Source organism: Gobio gobio (genome assembly GCF_949357685.1).
Source record: "Gobio gobio genome assembly, chromosome: 5".
Lineage (NCBI taxonomy): Eukaryota > Metazoa > Chordata > Actinopteri > Cypriniformes > Gobionidae > Gobio > Gobio gobio.
Genome location: NC_137101.1, coordinates 26,819,273 through 26,846,493, shown reverse-complemented (window position 1 = coordinate 26,846,493; position 27,221 = coordinate 26,819,273). Strand labels below are relative to the sequence as shown.

At 40.2% G+C, this 27,221-nt stretch overlaps 2 protein-coding genes across 2 annotated transcripts in view; one reads left to right on the top strand and one right to left on the bottom strand.

The window, feature by feature from the left end:
• Positions 1-10,757: 10,757 nt before the first annotated feature.
• On the bottom strand, positions 10,758-16,234 carry LOC307126637 (protein mono-ADP-ribosyltransferase PARP11-like). Its single transcript, XM_079817265.1, has 8 exons — positions 16,080-16,234; positions 15,441-15,593; positions 15,227-15,347; positions 15,024-15,099; positions 14,833-14,905; positions 13,754-13,881; positions 13,393-13,544; positions 10,758-12,359 (listed from the first exon to the last, which is right to left on the bottom strand). The coding sequence occupies exons 1-8, from the start codon at positions 16,128-16,130 to the stop codon at positions 12,043-12,045; spliced, it is 1,071 nt and encodes a 356-aa protein (XP_079673391.1). The 5' UTR covers positions 16,131-16,234; the 3' UTR covers positions 10,758-12,042.
• A 9,293-nt stretch (positions 16,235-25,527) lies between these two features.
• LOC307126602 (sodium- and chloride-dependent GABA transporter 2-like) overlaps positions 25,528-27,221 on the top strand; it is a 29,558-nt gene continuing 27,864 nt past the window's right edge. Inside the window, exons 1-2 of the mRNA XM_079817215.1 lie at positions 25,528-25,600; positions 26,274-26,495. Coding sequence (XP_079673341.1) covers positions 26,297-26,495 — 199 coding nt within the window. The 5' untranslated portion in view covers positions 25,528-25,600; positions 26,274-26,296. The remainder of the gene's footprint in view (positions 25,601-26,273; positions 26,496-27,221) is intronic.

Here is a 27,221-nt window from a genome sequence, read left to right as displayed (position 1 = left end):
AGACATATCAGAGACAGTGGTGGAGAAAGTACTGAATCTCAGTACTTAAAGGGTAACTAAACCCCTGCTCAGAGCTTAACTCCACCCACTGGCAATTTTTGAAAAATGCTGGAAAAGTGGGCAGAGCCCAGCGGAGACAGAGGGGACGAACCGTGGGCGGGGCTGAGCGGAGGGCGTGCACCTGAGACCCACAGTGACGGGTTGATTGACAGCTGTCTGACTCGCGAGTCGCAAAGATGGAGAATTACTGGAGTGACGCCAGCTTTGCAACAGAGCGGTCATTCTCCTACCTTCACCTGAAGTGGAGGGTGAAAGGTCTGTAGACACAGACCCAGAGCCTTCAATGCGAGCCGCTGGCTCAAACTGCGTTAACTCCCGATGATAGTGAAGCAGCAGCGCAAGAGAACTGACCTAATCTATGAACAGTCAAATCCTTACACTGAATGCCACTAAAAATAGATCAGATATCTGATATACATACAATGTATTTTCATTCAAATTAACTGAATCAATAAGTTCAGATCTAAAAGCCTATTATAAACGGATTTCCTCAAATAAGTTATACTATATATGCCAGCACGTTACGGTATTGTTGTTCGTTACCGAGGCAACCACTTGCGTGTCAGGGTTTGAAAGCGCGTCTCATGTATGAAAATGATCAGTACACATGACGGGCGGCAATAATATCGCAAGAAAAGCCTGACGTGTACTGACAACTGCATTATTTAACCGTATTTTCTTCATAACAATGTTAAAGCAAGTGTCAAGTGAGTTTCATTCATAATGTTTCTACTTCATGTAGCATGACAGTTCATACTGGAGTGAAGCCGTTCTCATCATGTGATTGGGGAAAACATTTCTGCGGGCGTGGTGAGCTCGCGCCAGGGGCGCGGATAGTGAGCCGATGGAGGTACCATCCTACGTCACGATGAACCACAACGTCCAATAGGAAAATTCAACGGCAGTAGCCACCGTTCAACCTTAAGAGGGCAGCAATTTGGCGGTTTTACACCATATTTTATAGAATTAAAACACTTCATACTCAAATGTCAAAACATTTACTCGAATCAATGAACAGCATTAATAAAGCCCCAGTATTACAGATCATTAACTAAAAAAAGTTGGTTTAGGGTTTAGTTACCCTTTCAGTAAAAGTACAAATACCCAGAGATATATTTACTTTAGTAAAAGTAGAAGTACCACAATGACAACCCTACTTAAGTAAAAAGTACCTGATTTTAAATCTACTTTAAGTATTAAAAGTAAAAGTACTTGCATAACAATTTATTCTCTTAATGTCTGTATTCTAATAGGCTAATTAAACAACAACAACAAAACAGTATGGGCTGTGGCATTTTAATTAAGTTAGTTTTGGGTTAATGTAATTGTGCTTATCATCTGTGGCCCAGTTTACATTCTAACTTACAATTCTGTTTATCATGGTGATCTGCTTAGTTAAATACCATTACTCTGAAGCAATATTCTCACCAGTGTTCAGTCAGCTTTGACGTATTTAAATCTGCATATTTATGATATTTTTACCTTTTATAAAGGGCATTTCCCCCCCTAATCTTAATAAATATAGGCTATGCTTCAGCTTTCCTTTTATATTCTTAAATTTGATTAATAAATAAAATTAGAAAAAGACACTATAGGGCTGTTACCAATCAAATAAAATAATTTACACTGAAAAATTACAACTGCATTAAATAATGTTATGAGATTGTTTTAAATATTTTTTTGAATACAAATAAGAAATGTTGGAAATAATGTTTAAACATGAAACTAAACTGCCAGTAGGTGGCGGCAGGTAATAATGAGTGAATCATTGAGTCGATTCCCTCAAACGGCTGATTCGTTCAGGAATGAGGCAGTCGTTTATGAACATAGATATACATAATAAAGGCTAGATGTCTTACGGCGGAGTCTCTAACGAACACAAATACTCTTATCTTACTGAAATCTTGACGGATTTACAAATGGTTTGGTTTCTTACAAACGTTATTAACGTGGCTATAATTATGGATGCTTGAACAAATTATGAATAATTTTTCATAACTACATCTCTGACGTTTATAACAAACCAAACAGTTTGAAAATCAGTAGAAAATGTAGCAAGTTATGGTTATTTAAAAAGTGCAAGCACCATGAAAACAATGTTACGAGTGAGCGAGCTGCCTCCCAGATAGCAACATTGTGTGGGCCCAGATCTGGCCCATATCTGGCACTTGTGGCATACTGATCTGGCCCACATGCTGCGTGGAATGACGGCCCTTGAGGGGACCACTCCTGTTTGCCAGATCTGGGCCACAAGCAGGCCAGAGCAATGCCAGATGTCAGCCAAGAGCAAAGAAATAAACCAGAACTGGACATTATCTGAGCCACAAAATCTGTGTAGATTAAATGTGGAGTCAGCTCAGCCTTAATAAACCTGTTAACAAGCAGAATCACTGAAGGAGAGAAGAGAACAGAAAAAGAGACGAGCAGAAAGACAAGAACTACAACTGACTTCAGCCACAGCTTTAGATGAAATCAACTGAAGATAAAAGAAGACAGAAGATCTCAGCAGAGGAGGATTAAACAACTCCACAAACAGCATTACCAGCTTCACACATTACTAACCAGACTGACTTTATTTCTGATATGCGACTACAGAAGCTCTTACTGAGAATTAACAGAGGTTTAACTCTAATGTGTTTCATTGATCACAATCACCGGATGTCACTTCTCTTTAGCTTCCTTTGCTATTTCAAACGTGTTTTACCAACACACATTCACAGGAGCCAAAAGAGAAAGACACATAATAAGAGTAAAGAGCCCAGCTAATGCAAACACTAATCGCTGTCATGGTGACTTCAGAAGAAACACATTAGAGTTAAACTGTTAATTCTCAATAAGAGCTTCTGTAGACGTCTGACAGAAATAAAGTCAGTCTGGTTAGTAATGTGTGAAGCTGGTAATGCTGTTTGTGGAGTTGTTTAATCCTCCTCTGCTGAGATCTTCAGAGATTGAATGTCTTCTTTTATCTTCAGTTGATTTCAACTAAAGCTGTGGCTGAAGTCAGTTGTAGTTCTTGTCTTTCTGCTCGTCTCTTTTTCTGTTCTCTTCTCTCCTCTCCTTAAGTGATTCTGCTTGTTAACAGGTTTATTAAGGCTGAGCTGACTCCATATCTAATATACACCGATTTTGTGGCTCAGTAAGGTCCAGTTCTGGTTTATTTCTTTGCTCTTGGCTGACATGTGGCATTGTTATGGCCTGCTTGTGGCCCAGATGTGGCAAACAGAAGTGGTCCACTCAAGGGCCGTCATTCCACGTAGCATGTGGGCCAGATCAGTATGCCACAAGTTCCAGATGTGGGCCAGATCTGGGCCGACACAATGTTGCTATCTGGGCTGTGACAAGATGGCCGCCAGGTGCGGACGTCGACCTCCATTGGCCAGCAGCGCTGACGAGAAATCTAGCCTTTATTATGTATATCTATGTTTATGAACAGGTCATTGAATCTTTGATTCAACCGATTCATTCAAACACTGAATCATTCAGTAACGCTCTGTTGCATTATGATTCTGCTGTGATCTTTGTTTGGAACTATTTTCGCTGCTGAAATAGAACAAAAACAGTCAATATTGCATCTAAAATGTAAGTGACATTTTGTTAATTAATTATTTATGTAACTGTCAGTGTCATATGAAATCAGTGACACATTTTCAGTCGTGGTGGTATTCAGGAAAACAACACTCTTGGTCGTTTGATGTTTTTAACTGTCCATCATCCATCCATCCATCATCTTCCGCTCATCCGGGGCCGGGTCGCGGGGGCAACAGTCTAAGCAGAGACGCCCAGACTTCCCTCTCTCTAGCCACTTCCTCCAGCTCTTCCGGGGGAACCCCGAGGCGTTCCCAGGCCAGCCGGGAGACATAGTCCCTCCAGCGTGTCCTAGGTCTTCCTCTGGGCCTCCTCCCGGTGGGACGTGCCTGGAACACCTCCCTGGGAAGGCGTCCAGGAGGCATCCGAAATAGATGCCTGAGCCACCTCAGTTGGCTCCTCTCGATGTGGAGGAGCAGCGGCTCTACTCCGAGTTCCTCCCGAGTGACTGAGCTCCTCACCCTATCTCTAAGGGAGCGCCCAGCCATCCTATGGAGAAAGCTCATTTCGGCCGCCTGTATCCGGGATCTTGTCCTTTCGGTCATGACCCACAGCTCATGACCATTTTAACTGTATTATATAAATATAAAAACTCCACATTTTGAATCGTTACTACTGCAGTATGTGACTGAGTTTCTCTGTGTGAGCGGTGCTCATTTGTTCCCATTTCTCCTCATGAGGCTGCGTGAGCCTCAACAGCGCAACCTTGTTCATTATGCGTTAATCTCGAGCCCTGAAACTGATCAGAAAATGTAACGAAAATGTAACGGAACGTTGTAGAAATGTAGTAGAGTGGTTAATGTAATTGTGCTTACCATCTGTGGCCCAGTTTACATTCTGACTTACAAGGTTATCTATCAGGGTGATCTGCAGAGTTAAATATCATTATTCTGAAGCAATATTCTCAGAAAATAGTAGAGTAGAAAGTATAATAATTGCTGCAAAATGTAACGAAGTAAAAGTCAAAAGTATGCACTATTGATTCTACTTAAGTAAAGTACAGATACGTGAAAAATGTACTTAGCCTAAGTAAAGTAACAAAGTATTTGTAGGCCTACTTCGTTACATTCCACCACTGATCAGAAAGAATAGAGACTTAAAGGGTTAGTTCACCCAAAAATGAAAATTCTGTCATTAATTACTCACCCTCACGTCGTTCGAGACCCGTAAGACCGTCTCGGTTACGGATGTAACCCTCGTTCCCTGAGGAGGGAACGGAGACGTAACGTTAGTGACTAACGAATGGGGGTTTCGCTTAGAAGCCTATCAACTTCGAGTTTAGAGAAAACGCCCAATGGCGTGCCAATGCCATGGGGCATGCGGAATTTGCATACGTAACTCCGCCTCACCGCGTGAGTATATAAGGAAGTACGTGGCAATATCGCATTATGTTACCTGCTTGAGGAGCCAAGACTGAACTCCTGCGTTCCAGGTAGCACAGCTGATGTGGCAACGGGACGTTACGTCTCCGTCCCCTCCTCAGGGAACGAGGGTTACATCCGTAACCGAGACGTTCCCTTTCGTTCAGTCACTACGACGTAACGTTAGTGACTAACGAATGGGGGTCCCAATATAATCCCGCCACTCAGCTGTCTTCCAGCGCCCTGCGTAAGTGTGAGTACCCTGTCGTAAGACTAGTACGGACGAAGGACTCCCACTTAACACAGGAATACCAAGGTACACTGGGAAGCATATCCCAGTGAGGGAATGCCAAAAACGCCTGCCCGTGGGGAGGACTTAAGAGACACATATGAGCCGGTAGGGGCTGCATATGGAAGATCTCTAGGGTACCAGCCGAAGGTGGATTTTTAACCCTAGGGGTGGCGGGGACACGCCAAGGGAAGAAACCCGCTCACTGCGGAGACTTACGGTGAAATACACATGTGGGGGTCGCCGGAGGGAACCGTGCACATGGGGCACCTGGCCGGACATGAGGGTCTGGGCTCGAAAGGGCAGACTGAACTGATGTCGGCGTCGACAGTGCTGGAGGAGCTCAGGGCTCTCGGGGAGCTCACCTGAGGAAATATCGCACGTATCCAGTCCGTGGAGTGGGAAGGTTCGACCACGGGGTGAGCGTCTGTAAGCAGGCCCGAGTCCCTTGGACCCGGAGCGTGCCAGACTGCCATGCCCATCTCGGGACTCGATCGCGAAGCCAGTGCTGAAGCGGTCTCATATGAAGCAATCCGAGCGGCGTTACCGCGGCTGCAGATGCCATATGCCCCAGGAGCCTCTGAAATAGTTTCAGTGGAACCGCACTCTTGCTCTCGATTTGTCGGAGGCAAGTCAGCAGAGACTGCGCGCGCTCGCTCGGAGGCTGCGCGTACATGGCGACCGAGTCGATCACCATACCGAGAAAAGAGATCCTCTGCACGGGGCAAAGTTTGCTCTTCTCATAGTTGACCCGAAGGCCCAGACGGGCTAAGTGGTGGAGAACCAGATCTCTGTGTCCGCAAACCTGCTCTCGAGAGTGGCCTAGTATAAGCCAGTCGTCGAGGTAGTTCAGGATGCGGACCCCGTGCTGCCGAAGGGGCGCAAGGGCTGCCTCGGCGATCTTCGTGAAGAAGCGAGGGGACAGAGATAACCCGAATGGGAGAACCGCGTACTGGTATGCCCGCCCCTCGAAAGCAAACCGTAGGAACGGTCTGTGTCGAGGAAGGATGGAGACAGGGGCTGTAGAACCCCGACCTCATTTTGGCTGGAGGGACAGGCTCGATCGCACCCTTCGCCAGTAGAGTGGCAATCTCCGCACGCATGACGGGGGCATGGGCCCCGGTCACGGTATAGCGGACTCCCCAGTAACGGGGAGGAGCCTGCGCGAACTGAATCGCGTAGCCGAGCCTGACGGTCCGGGCAACCCAGCGGGACAGCCCCGGAAGCAGAAGCCAGGCTTCCAGAGACTGCACCAACGGGGTCATACGGACGACAGACGTACCCTGGGTGGGGCAGCGAGGCAGCGTTACCGGCGCGGACAAGGGAGGCTGTTGGGCGTCCCGGGGTCGGAGCACGGTTAACGGCTGCGCCCTGACAGAGGAGACCAGGGAAGGACTCGCGTTCCACTGGGGTCTGCTCTGCCAGGGGGCTGGCGACAGAGAGGGATGCGAGTGGCGAGACCCGAGGGTGGCGCGCACTGTCATCACCGGTCTCTGGGTGCTCAGAGACAGGAACATGAGTTCTTCCCAAGCGCTGCTAGCCCGGGGGCCAGCAGCGGAAGGATTTTCCCCCGGCCCTCCACCGGGGGAAGGAGAGGCCCTGCTACCATCCCCTGGGAAGAACTGGAACCCATCTCTGAGTTGTCCACCTCCATCCTGGCGTTTAACCAGTCTGGGGAGCGGACTGGGCGACATCCTCAACCACCTCCACGGCGCGGCCCAGGTGAAGGCTGCTGCTGGGGCCGGGCGGGAAGAGGGAGGGCGCCCTCGGCGGCGAGCGGACTGAGGCGACTGGGCCGGCGGCTGGTGCAGCAGCTGGCCGCCGGGGCAGTACGTGTTACAGCCTCAGTCTGCTCTGGGGCGGCCGAGAACTGTTGGGCGCAGTCCTCAGCCGCGCCGCCGAAGAGGCCAGCCTGGGATATGGGTGAGTTGAGGAGGCGGGCCCGCTCAACGTCCTCCACATCACCAGGTAAGGCCCGGTGTTCTCCCGGACCACAGCTGTGGACATCGCCCGACCCAGGGAGCGTGTGGCCACCTTCACCGCCCGGGGGCGGGGTCAGTTGCGGCACGCAGCTCAATGAAGAGCCCTGGGTCGGCTCCACCCTTGTGCATGTGCAAAGGGGCGGCGGCCTGCCCGTAGCTCTGCGGGACCACGCCACCGAAGTAGACGAGCCCACAGGCTTTGGGGGGGGTGCTTAGGACAGCCACACCACGCCACGTCAAAGCCCTCTGTGGACACCGTAGTGCGCAACAGAGAGTTCAACAGTGGGGGGGAGGGGGCCCCAGTGTACCCTAGGCCGCGGCCCCATCAAGGGCAGAGAAGGCGGAGGAGGCCACCAAACGGTCACGGGAAGCACGGGGACTTCCGGGACCGCGTGATCTCCTCATGCACCCCGGGAGCGAAAGGCATTGGGGGCGGGGCCCAACAGCTGTCGGGTGCCGCCCCCAAAAACCAATCGCGCAACCACGAGCACCCGCGACTGGGCGGAGTTCCACACCAGCGCGAGACCCGCGGCTGCCCGAGATAACATGGCTGTCAACTTTAGGTCAGATCAGGCAGTGCTAACACACCCAGGGGTGGAGCACAACCTAATCGTCATCCCCAAAGGACTCCAGCCCACCTTGGGATGCGGCGATCGACATCTCACTGCTATCCGGAGCGTGAACTGAACGAACGGGGCGTCAGAGACGGGCCGTAGATTCAATCCAACACTCACGGAAGCGATGTATAAGAAGGGGGCGTGGCCCGAGGAATGAACGTCGGGGTTCTTAATACCACAGCACCGCCCTCAGGTCACCCTGGCCACCAGCCAAAGTACCATCTCACTCGGGGACGGTAGATTGGGGTGTGGCAGAGGGGACTCTCTCTCCTCACGGAGATCATTGAGTCTCGACCGCGACATCGCGATGGTCACGCCCCCGCAATGGAAACGTGACACATCCGCAAACACTGCCCGAACGTGCTGAAGCCCAAACACGCTCGAGCAGTGAATGCGTCCACAGACAGCAGCGGAAAATCGATCGCACCCGGAAGTGCACGGGCGAGCCGTCTTGAAAAAGACGTGCCACACGCAAGCTCTTTTTGTGAGAGGAAAGCCTCGCAGTCGATGCCGAAGCGCCCAGGGAAACACACACCAGCTGTCAAACGGACCACTGCGCAGATCAGCAGGCAGGAAGTATGCGATCACTGGAACGCGCCGTCACACCAACACCGACTGGAAAGCTGCTCGTCTCGAAGAAGCTGACAGAGTCTCAGAAGGCTGTAGGAGTGAAGAGGTAGGTACTCTTGGCTCCGAAAGCAGAACATAATGCGATATTGCCACGTACTTCCTTATATACTCACGCGGTGAGGCGGAGTTACGTATGCAAATTCAGCATGCCCCATGGCATTGGCACGCCATTGGGCGTTTTCTCTAAACTCGAAGTTGATAGGCTTCTAAGCGAAACCCCCATTCGTTAGTCACTAACGTTACGTCGTAGTGACTGAACGAAAGGGAACTCCGTTCATATTCGGAACACAAATGAAGATATTTTAGTTGAAAGCTGATGGCTGAGAAAGGCTTCAGATAGGCCTCCATTGGCATTCAGTACACTTATACTCCCAAGACGGATAAAAGGCACTCAAAACATCGTTACAAAGTCCATCTCACCACAGTGACTCTACAATAATCTTACGATGCGACGACAATAGTTTTTGTGCGCAAAAAAAATCAAAATAACACCTTTTTCCAACTTGTTACTGCCTTCCGTGTGTGCCTCCACGACGCATGCGCGAGAATATGACGCAGATCCGGCGTTCGGACACTTGACCCAGAAGTGATCTGTTTACAATCAGAGGAAGACGCGCATATCTCAGCTGTTGGATTCTACATTGATCGTGCTTTAGGTCTCGGCGTAGTGCTCAAAATGGGGTTAGAGTGTGCATTTCATGGATTCCTGAACCCCGACGCTACGTCATATTCTCGCGCATGCGTCGTGGAGGCACACGCGGAAGGCAATAACAAGCTGGATAAAGGTGTTATTTTGATTTTTTTTTGCGCACAAAAACTATTGTCGTCGCATCGTAAGATTATTGTAGAGTCACTGTGGTGAGATGGACTTTGTAACGACATTTTAAGTGCCTTTTATCGGTCTTGGGATTATAAGTGTACTGAATGCCAATGGAGGCCTATCTGAAGCCTTTCTCAGCCATCAGCTTTCAACAAAAATTTCTTCATTTGTGTTCCGAATATGAACGGAGGTCTTAAGGGTCTCGAACGACATAAGGGTGAGTAATTAATGACAGAATTTTCATTTTTGGGTGAACTAACCCTTTAAATTGCTTTTTTTAGTGAATTGTTCGTTCCAGTGTGTGCTTTGTTTTAAAACACGAGCTCTGTCGTATTCTGCGATTGTTTCTGAAGAGCGCAATTTTGGTGACGCACAGTCGTGCAGTAAGCGTGTGAGTGTCTGATGCAAACAACCGTGTATGTGCGCGCTCCAAATCACTGATCTCACGCTGCATTCATGTACAGACACACAGTACATTCACGTTGTTTCCACACACACTCAGGAAGGATGTCTGATTTGTCATATGTACGTTGTTGTGATTATAATCGAAGGTTTATTCAGTCAAAGCAGTTGATTTAGGAGTTGTTTGGCGTCTCCGTGTGGTCCTGTTCGGTATCGCAGCTTTTCGTCTAATATGAAAGCAATCTCGTTGTTGTTGCTCTGTACACATAGGCTACTATACACTGTGAATTCTGTTCTTTATGTAATGTTTTTTTCATGGTTGCTTAGGTGTGTATAAATGTTTTATATAATAGAAGTATATGGACTCCTTATATTTGGTTATTTGGTGTCATTTTGGAGTCTCCAATGATCATTGAAGCTTGCAGAAAATACAGTTTTGTGAGAATCACCCTTCAATCTGATTGTTTACTTTGGATATAGCAAATTATGACAAAATAAATGTGTTTAATGAGATAAATGTCATTTGATTAATTTCACAACAAGTGTGCGATTAATTGCACAACAAAGGTGCGATTAAAAACATTTATCTATTGACAGCCCTACTTTGAACATGACATTTTCAATGCAAATCATACTGTATATGGAAATAAATCAGATTCTTTGTAATGTGACTTCAGTGTGATCAGGAAGTATGGAATTTAAGTGATTTAACGTCATCATACTCAACATTCATTAATAAATGCTTGATTTATTTGGGAAGAAACCACCCAGCAGAACAATACTTAGCATTAACGCTCAGTAATATATTACTAAATAAATATATAACTTAGATTAAAATATTGTATAATTTATTCACACACATTTTAATAATTATAAAATGTTTTATGCCGGCAGCTTATTTTAGGATTTTTGCCTGTTCTAGTAGGTGTCCAATTTGTGCCACATTTAAAATATTATGTGAATAACTTCACAGATTTTTACTCAAAATTAACCGTATTGTGACCAATTCATCCATGCATGTCTTTTTTATTAAAATTTTTGACATTGTAAGTTTTAATCAAAATGTCCACTTGATGTTTCGTGAAATTACACTTTTCTTTCGTGATGTATATGTCAGACTTCTTCAATCATCCAATCTTATAATCAACGGCTATAATCTCTGCCTCCATCCAATCAACAACTGATGAAGTTCCCACGTTACATTTTTCAATAATTTGTTTCACTTGTATAGGGTATATGTCACAATACGAAAGATAAGATCTGTCACTATCTCAGTTTCATTGCGGCTTTAAAGGGGACCTTTTATGCCCCTTTTTACAGGATGTAAAATAAGTCTCTGATGTCCCCAGACTATAAGTGAACTTTTAGCTCAAAATACCCAACAGATATTTTTTTTATAGAATGATACAGTTGCCACTTTTTGGGGGTGAGCAAAAACACGTGTTTTTTTTGTGCGTGTCCCTTTAAATGCAAATGAACTGGTGCTCCCGTCCCCCTTTCAAGAAGAGGGCAGAGCTTCAAGAGCTCATACCGACAACAAAACAGGACAATCTCACACACTGAAAATGTCTGAAACTACACTAGCAGTGCTCAGTTTGAACCGGGATTAAAAAAAAAAAAAATAGGAGTGGGTGGATTTTTTACTATAGGGTGGTTGTGTACACACACTGCCAACACCATCATCACCATGTAAAAGTGATTTTTGCATAATAGGTCCCCTTTCAGACGTCATCATCAAATTTCCATTAAAAGCATTTTTAACAACAGGCCATCAGAGATGTTTGCCTTTGTTTTTGAAAATACACGACAAGAGGTAGAGTTATAAAGAGGTAGATTATAAAATAATAATAATGTTACATGGGCAAATTTGAAAAAAATAAATTGAGTACTTGAGTTTTTATGGAATCACTTTCTACCAACATGTTTTTTTCCACAAATCAGGATTTCTGGATATTATACAAGTGAATAATACAAGTCTTCCAAGCAATACAATTTCAAAAGAAAAATTAAGAGAACATTTAAATAAATGTTATGAAAAACATCAAGTTGATATAATCCATATAAACTATAAATATATTACCCACATATATCTATATATTTTTTTTTATATTATTATTTTGTTTTTTCTTCTCTTCTTCTCAGCCCTCTAGTCACAGTACATGTTATATAGTTCATAGTTTTTCACCAAAGGCACTTTTGCAGTAACCGGCCTCAGCACTGTTACAGCACACTCTGCTCTATAGGTCCCACAACTCCACGGTATGGTAAGTTCCGTTAACTCTTTTGGTCTTTGACATCAGTAAAATTCAATTAGGTATTCCGGATAGATCTGGTTGCTGTCGAATATAACGAAGATCTTAGGGTTTATCATGTCATCCACACAGCTGTCGAAAAAGTTGGCAATGCTCATGTCTTTAGAAGGAGGTCTGCAGTACTGGGGATGACCCAGTGTGTATTCCCCAACTAGAACCCGTGCCAGAAACATGACCTTGTAAGGTGGGTCACTCTGGAAAATCGCAGGCGCTAGACCATGTTTCTGTAGGATAAAGTTGTGCTTGCTAGTCGAATGGCAAAACTTGCTGGAATACCTTGCGTCGCGTGCAAAATAGCTTCCTGGAAGACAAAAATTATATGTATACAATGTTAAATATTTCTATAATGACATTTCAACAGTAGTGAAATGTTTACATTAACCCTACGACAAAAAATAGGCAGCTAAAAAGTTCAATAAAAAGTCAAATTTCGCCACATAAGAAAATAAATATGCTTCAGTAGATCATGATGAGGAGATAAAAAGTCTAATTAAATTAAGTTAAAGTCTAAATTATTATTTGAAACTTTGGTAACACTTTAGAATAATGGTCATTAGTTAACATTAGTTAACTACATTAGTTAACATTAACTAATAATGAACTGCACTTATAAACCGTTTATTAATCTTTGTTAATGTTAATTTCAACATTTACTAATGCATTATTAAAATCTTGTTAACATTAGTTAATGCACTGTGAACTAACATGAACAAAACATGAACAGCCGTATTTATATTAACTAACGTTAACAAAGATGAACAAATACAGTAACAAATGTACTGCTCATGGTTAGTTCATGTTAGTTAATACATTAACTAATGTTAACTAATGACCATTATTCTAAAGTGTTACGGCAACTTTTTATCTCATGCAAAGCTGGAACAATGTGACAATTATTGATCAAAATTGTGATATACAAAGATACAATTATGAGATAAAAAGTCAAAATTGTGATATACCAAGTCATAATGAGATAAAGTAAAAATGATAACAAAACATACAATTATGAGATAAAAAGACAATAATGACATAATTGCAACTTTTTATCTCATAATTATAGATAATGTGAATAGTGATAAAGAGTGACTTTTTTGTCATTATGACATTTTATGTCAATTTTTAATGGTCAATTTGTATGTCATAATTACAACTTATCATATATATATCACTGTATGTAAAAGAGCAGCGTGAACATTCTTCAAAATGTCACTTTTTGTGTTCAATGAAAGACAGAAGTCATACAGGTTTGGACCAACATGAGGATCCACTAATAATGACACTTCTCATTTTTTGTGAATTCATCCCTTTAATGCAGAAAGACTCATGAACTGTACCTTTGCCATAGACATCGCCATGACTTCCTGTGAGACGCCAATCAAAGTTGTATGTACATATGGCCTGTATGTTACTGTGGCCAGTTCCGTGAAAAAGCATCTTTTCGTCAACGTTTACGACATGTTTTATCTTTCTCAGCTGGGCCTTTTTCCTGTAATATATAGCATTTTTTTTTGTTTTCAATTAAATTTAAGTTTGATTCTGTCATAAATGAAATGTTAAAAACATTTCAAATTAAAAAAATAAAACTTTATTTGCTAATAAACCTTGTAATAATAAGTGTGATAATATGCAGACAGAGAATCATTATTGCAACATAAATCTCTTCAGTTTATTTGAAATATGGGAAAATGAGACAACCTGCAGAAAAACTCCCACAAGTCCAGGTTCTGTATTCTCTGAATGGATCTGATGGGCTGGCTCATGGTTCTCTCATATAACCGGGACACTTCTTTGTACTCAAACGTATCTCTGCATAGAGCAATGAGCTGTAGAAACACAGTCAAAGAACGACAACAAAATTAATTCATAAAGCACAATTACGCAAAATATGAATTGATCCAAAGTGTTGTACAGTATGCAAAAGCAACAAACTGTACACTGTTAAAGCAACACATACAAATTTCCAAGAGCTAAAGTATGATACAAGAGTAGATTTAAAAATGTCCAATGAAGGAGCAGAGCTCACATGATAGGGGAGACTATATCAAAGCTTGGGCCCAGCCACAGAATAGGCCCGATTAACCTTTGATTTATAGTGACACTGTGGCAGAGTTAATTAAGAGTAAATTATTAGAAGATCTGAGTGCTCTAGCAGGATGGTATGGCTGAAGAAGGTCACTATTATATATTTTGGTGCACGGCCAGCCAACGCCTTGTATACAAACATGTCAACCCTGAAGTTAAGAGGAAGCCTGTGGAGTCTCCATACAAATGTTAATATAATTTATGGATTTCCATAAAACATTGAATGAAACAGTGGTGTCAAGACTTACTGGAACGTAAAACGGAGAATTGTCATCACAACAGTTATAAGAAATGCTGTATTTCTGAAAAATGTAGGCCAAAGGAAGTGTAACGGATGTAGGCCAGTAAGAGCGGAGCATGTAAACCTCACTCCCCTGGCCTCGAGAGGTGCGCTAGCTACTGACGCTAGAGGCTGTGGTCTTTAGTGACCCTGTTAGCGTGCCCGCCTCCCACGCCGGAAACCCGGTTCGAATCCCGTTCGAAGTGGGTCAAGTAGGACCGGTTACAGAGGCATATAAAGGGAAAACAATAAAGGTCCCAAAATGGATCCCTGGGGCACACCACAAGTAGCAGATGATGAGGAAAAAATTCTCAAATTAACAGAAAAAGTAAGTCTTTAGTTAAGAAGCAAACCACTGTAATGCAGTCAAAAGTCATTTAATTGTATCTTTTTTTATTATTATTTTTTATACCTGATAGGGTTCCTCTGTATTAACTCTTTCCCAGTGACTGGGAACAGGAAGGGCTGGGTTATCACAAATAAATCTGTAAAAACACAAAATTAAAAAACACTTGTTTTATTTAAAGTAATAAATTATACAAATGTATAATATAAAACATTACAATATACATGTTATAATAATAAACGCATAAATGAGCTTACCTAAAGTCAGTAGCTGAATGCAATGCCCTTTTGATTGGCCTTTCTTTTCCAGTAGTCACATTGACTTGTTTCATAGCTAGTGACATGATAGAGTTGAGAAGATGACAAAGAGAGATGACAGTAAAGACCCATATCACAGCCCTCATGGCATTTATTACCACAAATTTAGATAACACAAATCTATGTTTTGTTTGGTAACTGACCAGAAAAGTCTAATTTATAGGTATATTTAGCGGTATAGAAGTCCATTGAAGTATTCTGATTCTTGCAGTAGTTTTGTTCAATTTGCTCATTGGTGACAGAACAGCCTGTGCTCGGAACTTCCTGTAGTGAACAGGAAAACAGCATGATTTGCAACTATTGCATTGTCATTAGTCTAATCTATCAGACTGCAGTTTGATAAAGTGCATTACATACTTCAAACATATGCCAGACGCCACACTCGGCAAGGTAAAACCAGTGCCACTTTGTCTCTGATGTGTCCATTTCCTCCTCACATGACTCTTCATCAGGGGGCTTCTGGATGACCCCTGAGCTCTCAAGATGTTTGTCATTGACCACGCAGTGCATCTTCAAAGCGAATACACAAATATAACCATCTGACCAACTTTCAAGAGCTGTGCATGACAACATGCTTCATTAATAAGCAAGCAATTATTCGTCTGATTTGATTTCACAGGACGCGATCTCATTCAATCAAGCTATTTTGTTTACTAAACATGCGGGAATGATCAAATATAGTTGACTTGGTGTCCGTTACGTAAAGGTCACACAATTTAGCCTTCCAGACCATCCATATAACGTTAACTGTTACCCCTCCATTCATCAATCTATCGTTTTTAAACTTCCAAACGAGACGAGGCTTTCTCGTGACAACATCAAAGTTTTTTTTTTCAAACTTTACTCATTTATTTCATCTGATTCGATTTCACCGGTCGCGATCCCATTAATGAAGGATGTTTGTTTATTAAAACATGCTGAAATGATAAAATATAGCTATACTTCGTAATTCAGATTATGCTTTTGCATTTAACCACATTGAAGTATTGTGAATACCTTTCGAAAAAGCTTTGTTCCTCTTGCTGTTAAGAACAATGCTGATTTCATCTAAAATTCTGGAACATCGTTTCTGTCTGAATACTGGGTCTGTTTCGTTTTCCTCAATCTCAACCTCTTGTTGTTGTTCGCTTCACTTCCGCATTCGCAGCTATGACGTCATGCGTCATTAAACTACGAACATTTTTATTCAATAATAATACATAACCATAATAATAATAATAATAATAATAATAATAATAATAATAATAGGGATATACATGGAGATACATGGATAATAAGCAACAAAATACAATAATAATTATAATAATAAAACTAGTAAATAATATGGGATTAATTGCTTTTGCATTTGTGACAGCAAAGGCTACTTATAAAAAAGCCTTACTAAAAATATAAAATGTTTAGTCTTAATTTTAAGAGTAGCATTGTCATTTCATGAGGAAACATTTTTTTCTTTAAGTTTCAGAACTCAAAACTTCCTCGTTAGGAAATTGTTTCTAAAATCACCCACATCATTCATTTTTATTATTTTTTACTACATTAAACACTATTACAAAGACACACATAATCATATATCATCGTAATTTGTATTTATTGGCAATACATTTAATCTGTCCTAATCATTTCCTTTTTGTTCATGCTAGGCTATACTGTACTGTACTGAGGACAACATTGTAACAACATATTTAATTCCTTAAGACTTTTTCTACTCTATTTTTATCAGGCCTTTACCCCAAAAAAAGGAGCTTTCTAGCCTAATATTTGTAATGTAATGTCATATAATTATACTTTGTTTATTTACATATAATAAACAAACTTTCTAATAAACGTTTGTTATTGGTAATTTTTTATTTGTGTGTTTATAGGTTAATATTATCACAGTTATCTGAAACCGTCTTGCGGAACTGCAATGCCCATCAAATCAGTGCTGTTCAAGGACAGTGAATAAGAAATATGAATACACTATAAACTTTAAAAAAAATAAAAAATTCTAATCAATTTTTTCTACGTATCAAATATTTCCATCATCTCGTGGGTCCACTCATGGCATAGTCCACATACATACAGGGTCATATGTCGCTTCGCGTCAGCTGCCGCAGGATGGCGACAGAGAAGATCATGTTCAGGATGTAGCGGCGAGGATGGTCTTGAAACGTTCATGGAATCATAATGATTTCAATTAATTTATGCAATTAGGCTTTTCCATCATGGTTATAATGAATAAAAGCCTCTTGAAGGTAAGAAAACTTTTGTAGGCTAATTCGTGTTGTTGACTACGAAGCTGAATCCAGCTACTTAATAATTTGTTAGTTTCTGACGCGATTGAACCTCCCCTTTAAATAACAATATAATATTTAATAATATTCAACAATATCAATAATATTGCCTAATTAACTGTTAAAATTTTATATGGGACAATAATACACACCCGAGCTGCCTGCGCCATCGGATTTCTCGTCCGTCACGGTGTGTGTACGTTAAAGTGGACATAATTATAATTATACTGTATAGTAGATGTGCTCCTCTAACGAAATATCCACATTTTCAGCTGTCGTTGCTGTGCCTTTTTTTTTATTTTATTTTTTTATTAACCCTCTATGGCATGATTTTTTATTTTTTTGGGGAAAAAATATTTCACCCCGTTTTTTCAATAACTGCACAGTGTTGCCCTGAGGCAACAAACAAAAAAACACAGTTTTAGTATATAAATAAAAACAAAATAAATATTTAAACAATCAAACATACTTCTTTAGATACTGATGCACGTGCATGTATTTTTTTATATGAATTTATTTCAATTTAAACATGTTAAAAAGTTATATTTATCTAACCAGTTGATGACACTGTGTACCATGTGGCTTTGCTTCTTGAAAAGACTGCTCCACCCCCAAACAAAAAGTCTCACCCACTTCAGCCCATCATTTCATTGAACAGACATGTCAGGTGATATTATATATTAAAAAGAATATATTTAAAAAACTTAAAGGGGCAGTGTGAGGTCCAAAAAGGTAGTTTGTTGCCTGAGGGCAACACCATGCCATATAGAGGGTTCATTTATTTATTTTACAAATCATTAACCTTGGCAGCAATCAGTGCAACAACAACAACAACAAAATGGTGTGAGATTATAGCCTATGCATTCACTTAATTGATAAAATATGATATTTCTGAAGAAATTTTTTAGAAAAAATAGAATTATCAGCAATGGACATAAACTAGCCCAAATGATAGAATTCTGGATTTCTGGATTAGGCTACTTAATCAGATGACTAAAATGAAATATTGATTATATTATATTTTAAAATACTCGTAAATTAGTTAGCCTTAATATTCACAAAATGGCAATAAATTATTCATAATTCAATGATTAATTTAAGCCCACCAGCAACTATAGTTGCCGCAGTGTATAGCTGTCATTTTCCTTTTGTAAGTATTTTTCTGAATTTATGCCTGTAAAAAAAGTAGAGTCGCAGAGTGGGGTCAGCGCATGCTGAGGCACACAGTGCGCAGAAGTCGCCAACTTTCTGTTTCCATGGCTGAGCAGCTGCATCCAAGCCTTACATCACCAAGTGCAATGCAAAGCATCAGGGTCAGTGGTGTAAAGCACGCCGCCACTGGACTCTGCAGCAGTGGAGACGTGTTCTCTGGAGTAATGCTTCTCTGTCTGGCAATCCGATGGGCGAGTCTGGGTTTGGCGGTCGCCAGGAGAACGGTACTTGCCTGACTGCATTGTGCCAAGTGTAAAGTTTGGTTGAGGGGGGATTATGGTGTGGGGGTTGTTTTTCAGGGGTTGGGCTTGGCCCCGTAGATCCAGTGAAAGGAACTCTTAATGCTTCAGCACACAAAGACAGTTTGGACAATTTCATGCTCCCAACTTTGTGGGAACAGTTTGGGGATGGCCCCTTCCTGTTCCAACATGACTGCGCACCAGTGCACAAAACAAGGTCCATAAAGACATGGATGAGCGAGTTTGGTGTGGAGGAACTTGACTGGCCTGCACAATGTCCTGACCTCAACCCGAAAGAATACCTTTGGGATGAATTAGAGCAGAGACTGCGAGATAGGTATGGGATCAGAATCCCGCCAAATTTACTGCAGTCATGCATAAAAAAATAATAAGCATGAATCAAAATTTTAAAAACAAATGTGAAAATATAACGCAGAAAACTGAAAAATCAATGAAAAGTTAACCAGAATCACAAACAACGCAGTCACGGAAATAAAAATAATAAGCGTAAATCAAATATTTAAACAAGTTTAAAATTATATTGCTCAAAACTGAATCATGAATTCAAAATTATCTGAATCGCTCACAAAATCATGTTTTCTGCTCTTATTTTCATTTTTTGCATGTCCTTGCTCTTTTCTCCTTTGCTCTTGTTTCCACATTCTGTGCTTGCGGTTTCAAATGTTGCAGTTCAAGTTTCATGTAAATTAGGGGCGGGTCTTAGCATCACCATTGGTCCACTAGTTCTAGATTGACAGCTCATCCTCAAGCCAATCAATTGAAGAGGGAAGTTTACGTCACTCCAATGCGACTCATGCCGCAGTTCAGCCAGCCACTGTTGAGCTACGAGTGTAACCTCTATCACTATATCTGCAAGGAAATACATTATTGTATTGTTATGAATATAATCTTAGGACTCTATTCTTTTGTATGATAGACGTTTTAGGGGGGTTTCCTCACAATTAAAGCAGTAAAATGAACATGATCACGACTGGGTGCTTACTGACGCGAAACGCGTTCACTAGGCCTATAGGAGATGCACGGATGGGCTTTTATTTAATCCAACCGCATCACGCACCGTCCGCACCAACATTTTTTGACCAAAGTTCAAAGCCCGCCATCCGCTGATTGTAAAGCCTTGTTGGGCGATGCAAGGCGCTGCTGAGGCGAGCAATCGTAATTCAATGGACTGGCCTACATTAAACCTTTAACTAAAATAGTTATTGAACTGTTTACACTGTCATTTACAATAAAAGAGCCTGCACAGCGACAGGAAATAAAAATGAATGCAAAAAACCTGCCTTAGCCTACTGTGACTGAAGGAGCTCAAGAACCGCTCACTGGTAAAACGACGTGCACTCAATCCCTCCAACATGACATTTCTCTGTAGCCTACTTTACTTGTTTAGTTTCATATGTTTAAATATTATAATGGTTTTTTTTTTTCATTTCATTTAGCCTACGTTGATTATGAAATATGATTATGAGATAGGCTATATGTAAGAATGGGGCTGCCTCCATACTGACAGCTGGGCTGGGCTTCTAGCTTGCAGGTCTGCTTGGCCTACCAGGCGCTGCAACAATATTTAACAATGTAAGCATTATATATTTTTTTATTTTTTATTAATTTGAATGGTTGAACCACCCGCCCGAATTTAAAATCTTATAATCTTATTTTTCGTCACGTCATCCGCCCGATCCGCGGAGTCTGCGGCTGTAATTGCCAACCGCGCATCTCTGGCCCACTGTTTGTGCATGGAAATATATTTGTTTACAATCATGAATATATTATTAAATATATCAATTTATACATTCAACATTTTAGAGAGGTTAATCAGAAATTGATCAAATGATCATGACCCCAAATAGTTGGTTAGTGCCACTCTCATTCCAAAGAAATATTTTTTCACAGCCAGTGGTGGAATATGAATAAGAAACCACATATGAATAAGAAACATTATGGAGGCCTAAACATCTCGTACATACTGCCTGGGTTTTGTTTCGATATTAGTTATATAGGCCTATCCTAAAACAGCCAGTCATTGTTGTCACTCGGGGATAGGCATTTAAAAGAGAGAAAGCAAGAGCTAAACTTCTACAAATTCAATAACATCCACAGCAGAAAACGAAAAAATAGTCGGAAAACTTTGCCCATTAATTAGACGTGCAAGGCAACGATCTCACGAAAATGCGTATAAATAATAGGCCTACGAGTGTGCGATACGATTTATTTTTGTCCATTGTGCGCCGATCGGTTCCCTGCTGATTTTCTGGGGTACAATATAGGCTATTCATAGGCAGGAGCACGGGAAGTGGAGGTGCTGCAAATTTGAGTTAATTTACATGTATAGGCTAAGATCGTTTTTAGCATTTAGTAATTTATTTGTACACTTTAAGTGGCCATTAAAAAAAAGGCTTAATATTTATATGTTGAATTATGTTTTTAAAACATAGACATGAGGTCATATTGTGACCGTTGCGGTATAGAGAATGCGTAGAGTGGTAATATTTCCTCCAGAGTCAGAGCGCCTTTCTGAAGATTCCGTTCATTTCTAAAGCTCATGCCCTGGCTTTGTGTAATGCTGGTTCTTAGTTGTTCATTTAAGCCCTTGTTCATGCAGCGCTGGCACCTCCATGCCATTGTCTGCTATATTTTGCTTATTATTGATTAAATCCTCGAAATTGGTTGACAAAACATTGATTAAAATTAAGATACAATTTATACAAAACAAAACTTAACGAAACTTAAAGTGGTCGAAATAATTTTTGACCCCCATGTCTTCTTACATATAGCCTATCATAATCATATTTCATAATCAACGTAGGCTAAATGAAATGAAAAAAATAACATAATATTTAAACTAGTGCTGGGAATCGATTAAAAAAATTAACTAATTAATCACATTTTTTTCTATTTTTTAATATTTTAATATTTAAAGTTACATTTTGATATTGTAATAATTTCAGTTACTCTCCAAATTAATGTAGAAACAATTTAAAGACAGCTTTTTTTAAAATATGTGTTGTAATGGCATCTTTTTATGAATGAAGGCCAGTAGGCTATCTCTGTCTCTATGGAACATTAATGACGTTACATTACAGTATAACTGAAAGCGGCCAATTTCAACATTTATTAGGCTTTAAAAAAACAACTTTTAATTTAAGTGAACTTAAAACAATCTTTACATAAACCCATTATAATAAATGTTATTTTTTACCTGTGGCCTTCCCTGTTAAGAAAGATTTTTCATAACTGTTAGATTTCTGTATATGTCTATATACAGAAATCTAACAGTTATGAAACATCTTTCTTAACTACATTAATAATAAATCAAATATAGATTAATCATCATTAAAGCTACAATTTTCTCTGTTCCCGTTGTTCAGGCATCATCAGTGCTCCTGTCACTTTAAGAACGGCCGCTGACGAACATCGTGGATCTCATTTCCTCACAACTCTTTAAGTTCATTTAAGACGTTATTGAACTAATTTAAGACTCATAATATGAGAATACTCAAAATTCTCTGTGTTGTTGTTACTGTTTGTTCATGAGCAAAACACACGTGTGTGTGTGTGTGTGTGTGTGTGTGTGTGTGTGTGTGTGTGTGTGTGTGTGTGTGTGTGTGTGTGTTTGTGTGTGTGTGTGTGTGTGTGTGTGTGTGTCAATGTCCTGTCTGTCTGTCTGTCTGTGAGTGTGTGTGTGTCAATGTCCTGTCTGTGTGACTCATATCAGCTAATCGAGGGACACACACACACACACACACACACACACACACACACACACACACACACACACAGGGGCGTAGCCATCTTTTCAGAAGTGAGGGGGACAGAAATGTCAGGTGTAATACCATTTTTTTTTCTAAACCTCTGTCTAATTGACAGATTTAATTGATCTCATCTCTTGCTTTTAATTGAGTAAGATATCAAATACACTGCTGAACAATAACCACTAATATCTATAATGTTTTCCCTATATGTTATGCCAATTTTATGATTGGTTTATGTACTACAAAAACTTGTGCATTAAGTCCCCTTGGATTTTATGCTTTGTAAAAAAAAAAAATATCACTGAATAAGGCAGAAAATATACAGTACCTATCAAAAGTTTGGAAACATTACAATTGTTAAATGTTTTTGAAAGAAGTCTCCTGCTCACCAAGGCTGCATTTATTTAATAAAAAATGCAGTAAAAAAGTAATACAGTGAAATATTATCCCAATGTAAAGCAGCTGTGTGAATATATAGTAAAAAAGAAAAAAAATTATTCCTGTGATCAAAGCTGAATTTATCATCATTACTCCAGTCTTCAGTGTCACATGACCTTTAAGAAATCATTCTAATATGTTCATTTGATGCTCAAGAAACATTTATGATTATTATCAATGTTGAAAACAGTTGTGCTGCTTCATTTTTGTGGAAATCATGAAACTATTCAAACATTTGTGGTAAGATAAAAAAAAAGAGAGAAATTAATACTTTTATTCATCAAACATGCAGTAAATTGATCAAGTGGCATTATAACAAAATATTTATATATGCTTTATTCAATACAAATAAATGCTGTTCATTTAACTTTCTATTAGCCTAATTAAAACATACTGAAAAATAAAATGCATCATGATTTCCACAGCTGTTTTCAACAATGATTATAATCATAAATGTTTAAAAGTAAGAGCGGGGCGACTAGACGGCGGTTCGAATCCCGCACAGAGCGGGTCGACTAGGACCGGTGCGACCCGGTAAAAGTGCGGGGGACGAATGTACGTTTATTCTACGCCCATGCACACACACACACACACACACACACACACACACACACACACACACACACACACACACACACACACACACACACACACACAGGACATTGACATACAGCGCGTTCTCTTGTGTCTTGTCGTGCTTGGAAGCATTTACATGAATAGTAGCGTGATCATGTAACGCTAGACAAAAATGGATATAAAAACGGACGCTGTGCTGTTTGCATTAAATATTTTTTAATGCGTTAAACTGAAAAAAATAATCGCCCGCGTTAATTTGCCCAGCCCTAATTTAAACATATGAAACTAAACAAGTAAAGTAGGCTACAGAGAAATGTCATGTTGGAGGGATTGAGTGCACGTCGTTTTACCAGTGAGCGGTTCTTGAGCTCCTTCAGTCACAGTAGGCTAAGGCAGGTTTTTTGCATTCATTTTTATTTCCTGTCGCTGTGCAGGCTCTTTTATTGTAAATGACAGTGTAAACAGTTCAATAACTATTTTAGTTAAAGGTTTAATGTAGGCCAGTCCATTGAATTACGATTGCTCGCCTCAGCAGCGCCTTGCATCGCCCAACAAGGCTTTACAATCAGCGGATGGCGGGCTTTGAACTTTGGTCAAAAAACGTTGGTGCGGACGGTGCGTGATGCGGTTGGATTAAATAAAAGCCCATCCGTGCATCTCCTATAGGCCTAGTGAACGCGTTTCGCGTCAGTAAGCACCCAGTCGTGATCATGTTCATTTTACTGCTTTAATTGTGAGGAAACCCCCCTAAAACGTCTATCATACAAAAGAATAGAGTCCTAAGATTATATTCATAACAATACAATAATGTATTTCCTTGCAGATATAGTGATAGAGGTTACACTCGTAGCTCAACAGTGGCTGGCTGAACTGCGGCATGAGTCGCATTGGAGTGACGTAAACTTCCCTCTTCAATTGATTGGCTTGAGGATGAGCTGTCAATCTAGAACTAGTGGACCAATGGTGATGCTAAGACCCGCCCCTAATTTACATGAAACTTGAACTGCAACATTTGAAACCGCAAGCACAGAATGTGGAAACAAGAGCAAAGGAGAAAAGAGCAAGGACATGCAAAAAATGAAAATAAGAGCAGAAAACATGATTTTGTGAGCGATTCAGATAATTTTGAATTCATGATTCAGTTTTGAGCAATATAATTTTAAACTTGTTTAAATATTTGATTTACGCTTATTATTTTTATTTCCGTGACTGCGTTGTTTGTGATTCTGGTTAACTTTTCATTGATTTTTCAGTTTTCTGCGTTATATTTTCACATTTGTTTTTAAAATTTTGATTCATGCTTATTATTTTTTTATGCATGACTGCAGTAAATTTGGCGGGATTCTGATCCCATAGATAGGCCTTCTCGTCCAACATCAGTGCCTGACCTCACAAATGCGCTTCTAGAAGATACTCATAAAAACACTCCTAAACCTTATGGAAAGCCTTCAGAGTTAAAGCTGTTTTAGCTGCAAACGGTGGGCCAACTCCATATTAAACCCTACGGATTAAGAATGGGATGTCATTAAAGTTCATGTGCATGTAGAGGCAGGCGTCCCAAAACTTTTGGCAATATAGTGTATAATATAGTGCACTTCACGTTGTTGATAACAAAGTATCTATCTATCTATCTATCTATCTATCTATCTATCTATCTATCTATCTATCTATCTATCTATCTATCTATCTATCTATCTATCTATCTATCTATCTATCTATCTATCTATCTATCTATCTATCTATCTATCTATCTATCTATCTATCTATATATCTATCTATCTGTCTATCTGTCTTTCTCTCTGTTTATCCCTCTCTCTGTGCTATAGACATAGCACAATATGCTGGCAAGAAGAAAGTTTTCACATGGCTTGGACTCCAGATTGTAATGCTACAGGACACCCCTGTACGTCACGCCCCTTCCCACTTCTTAACGCGTGCAGTACTCAAGAAAACTGCACTCTGCACTGACACTCTGTGCATGCATGTTAGGGAGCTACACACAAACTTTGGTAAGTCCAAGGACTTTTTTTTGTCTGGATTTTGAAATATTATCCATTTTAAACAGTTTTTTTTTATTTTTATGTATCATTTCTGTTTGGAGAGTGAGATTAATTTAATAATTCGGTAACTCTTTACAATACGGTTCATTAGTTAACTACATTAGTTAACATGAACTAATAATGAACTGCACTAATAAAGCATTAATTTATCTTTGTTAATGTTAATTTCAACATTTACTAATACTTTATTAAAATCTTGTTAGCATTAGTTAAAGCACTGTGAACAAACATGAACAAACCATGAACAGCTGTATTTTTATTAACTAACGTTAACAAAGATGAACAAATACAGTAACAAATGTACTGTTCATGGTTAGTTCACGTTAGTTAATACATGAACTAATGTTAAACCTTATTGTTAAGTGTTACCAATAATTCCATGTAAACATTCCTTCACTGTTTGTCCATTTCTTGTTTGTAGGTGCAAAATATTACATTTTAAAATATGAAGTTGTAAATATTACTTCCGATACTGAATTTAAGAATGTGATTCATTAGTTTAAAGCAAAAAAAAAAAAAAAAAACACAGAATCCTTTGCAAAAATGTATCCACAAAGAGTATGCTCACTGTTCTGCATGCTGATGGACTTTTAATAACTCGTAATTAAATGAATGCTCACAGAGAGATAAATCTAAAAAAGGTCCATGGAGGAGACTAGAGACGGAGGCATTGCTGATGGGGAAGCTGTAGAGCCTGAGGCTCAGAAAGGGAGCGCAGAAAGCGGACCCGAAGCCAGGGAGAAATGGGCCAACAAGACTGAGTTTCTGCTGTCCATGGCTGGAGAGATTATCGGCCTGGGGAACGTGTGGCGCTTCCCTTACCTGTGCTACAAAAATGGAGGCGGTAAGAGAAAGTTGTGGTTAAGAGAGGGTCGGAATGTAGGGCTGTTGTGTATCAAATAAATAAAGACATTTGAAAAAGGCATTAAGCCTGCAGCGTTTTGAACCCCTGCACCATGAGATGGATTTGACCTTTAAATTCCAGCACATCAGAGCTGAAGCCCATGCTTTATAACACAATCAATAGACCCCTGTGTTCTTCAGCAATGCTCAGAACTCTTTTTTGTTACACATCATTGACTGTTTTCCTGAGCACATGCTGATACAACCATTTTTTTAATTTAATTTTATTTAATTTCTTTTTATTGGTGCTTGCAAACACCACTGTTACAATTGTCATACTTGAGCTTATAGGGATTTATTCAAATCCCTCACCATTTGCACTATGAATGTTATCATATTTGTATTTTCATACTTTTGTTTTAGCCACCCAGATTTAAGCTCTGCACTCTCTCAACTAATTTATAAAAAATAAACAAATAGTAAATATATTTTAATGCGCGTGCACACACGTTGATATTGTCTTATTATTATTAATAAAAACTATAATTTTGTAAATAAGTAGGCAGGCCCAAATTATATTTGTTTTTTGTTTTTAAAAATGAATCCTTTAGATTAAATGTTTTTGGGTTTTTTTAATCTTGAGAAATAAATTGTCAAAGTTATTGCGTTTTCTACCATTTACCTTATAAGATTCACACATGATCCAGAGAAGCTACACTATGGTGGA

What these genes read in the sequence shown, in the direction of transcription:
- LOC307126637 (XM_079817265.1), bottom strand. Translation starts at nt 16,130, where the DNA reads ATGAAATCAGCATTGTTCTTAACAGCAAGAGGAACAAAGCTTTTTCGA. An exon ending in CTATAAATTAGACTTTTCTG is followed by an intron (nt 15,100 to 15,226) that starts GTCAGTTACCAA and finishes TCATGTCACTAG; the next exon opens with CTATGAAACAAGTCAATGTG. An exon ending in TGGCGATGTCTATGGCAAAG is followed by an intron (nt 12,360 to 13,392) that starts GTACAGTTCATG and finishes TTTGTCTTCCAG; the next exon opens with GAAGCTATTTTGCACGCGAC.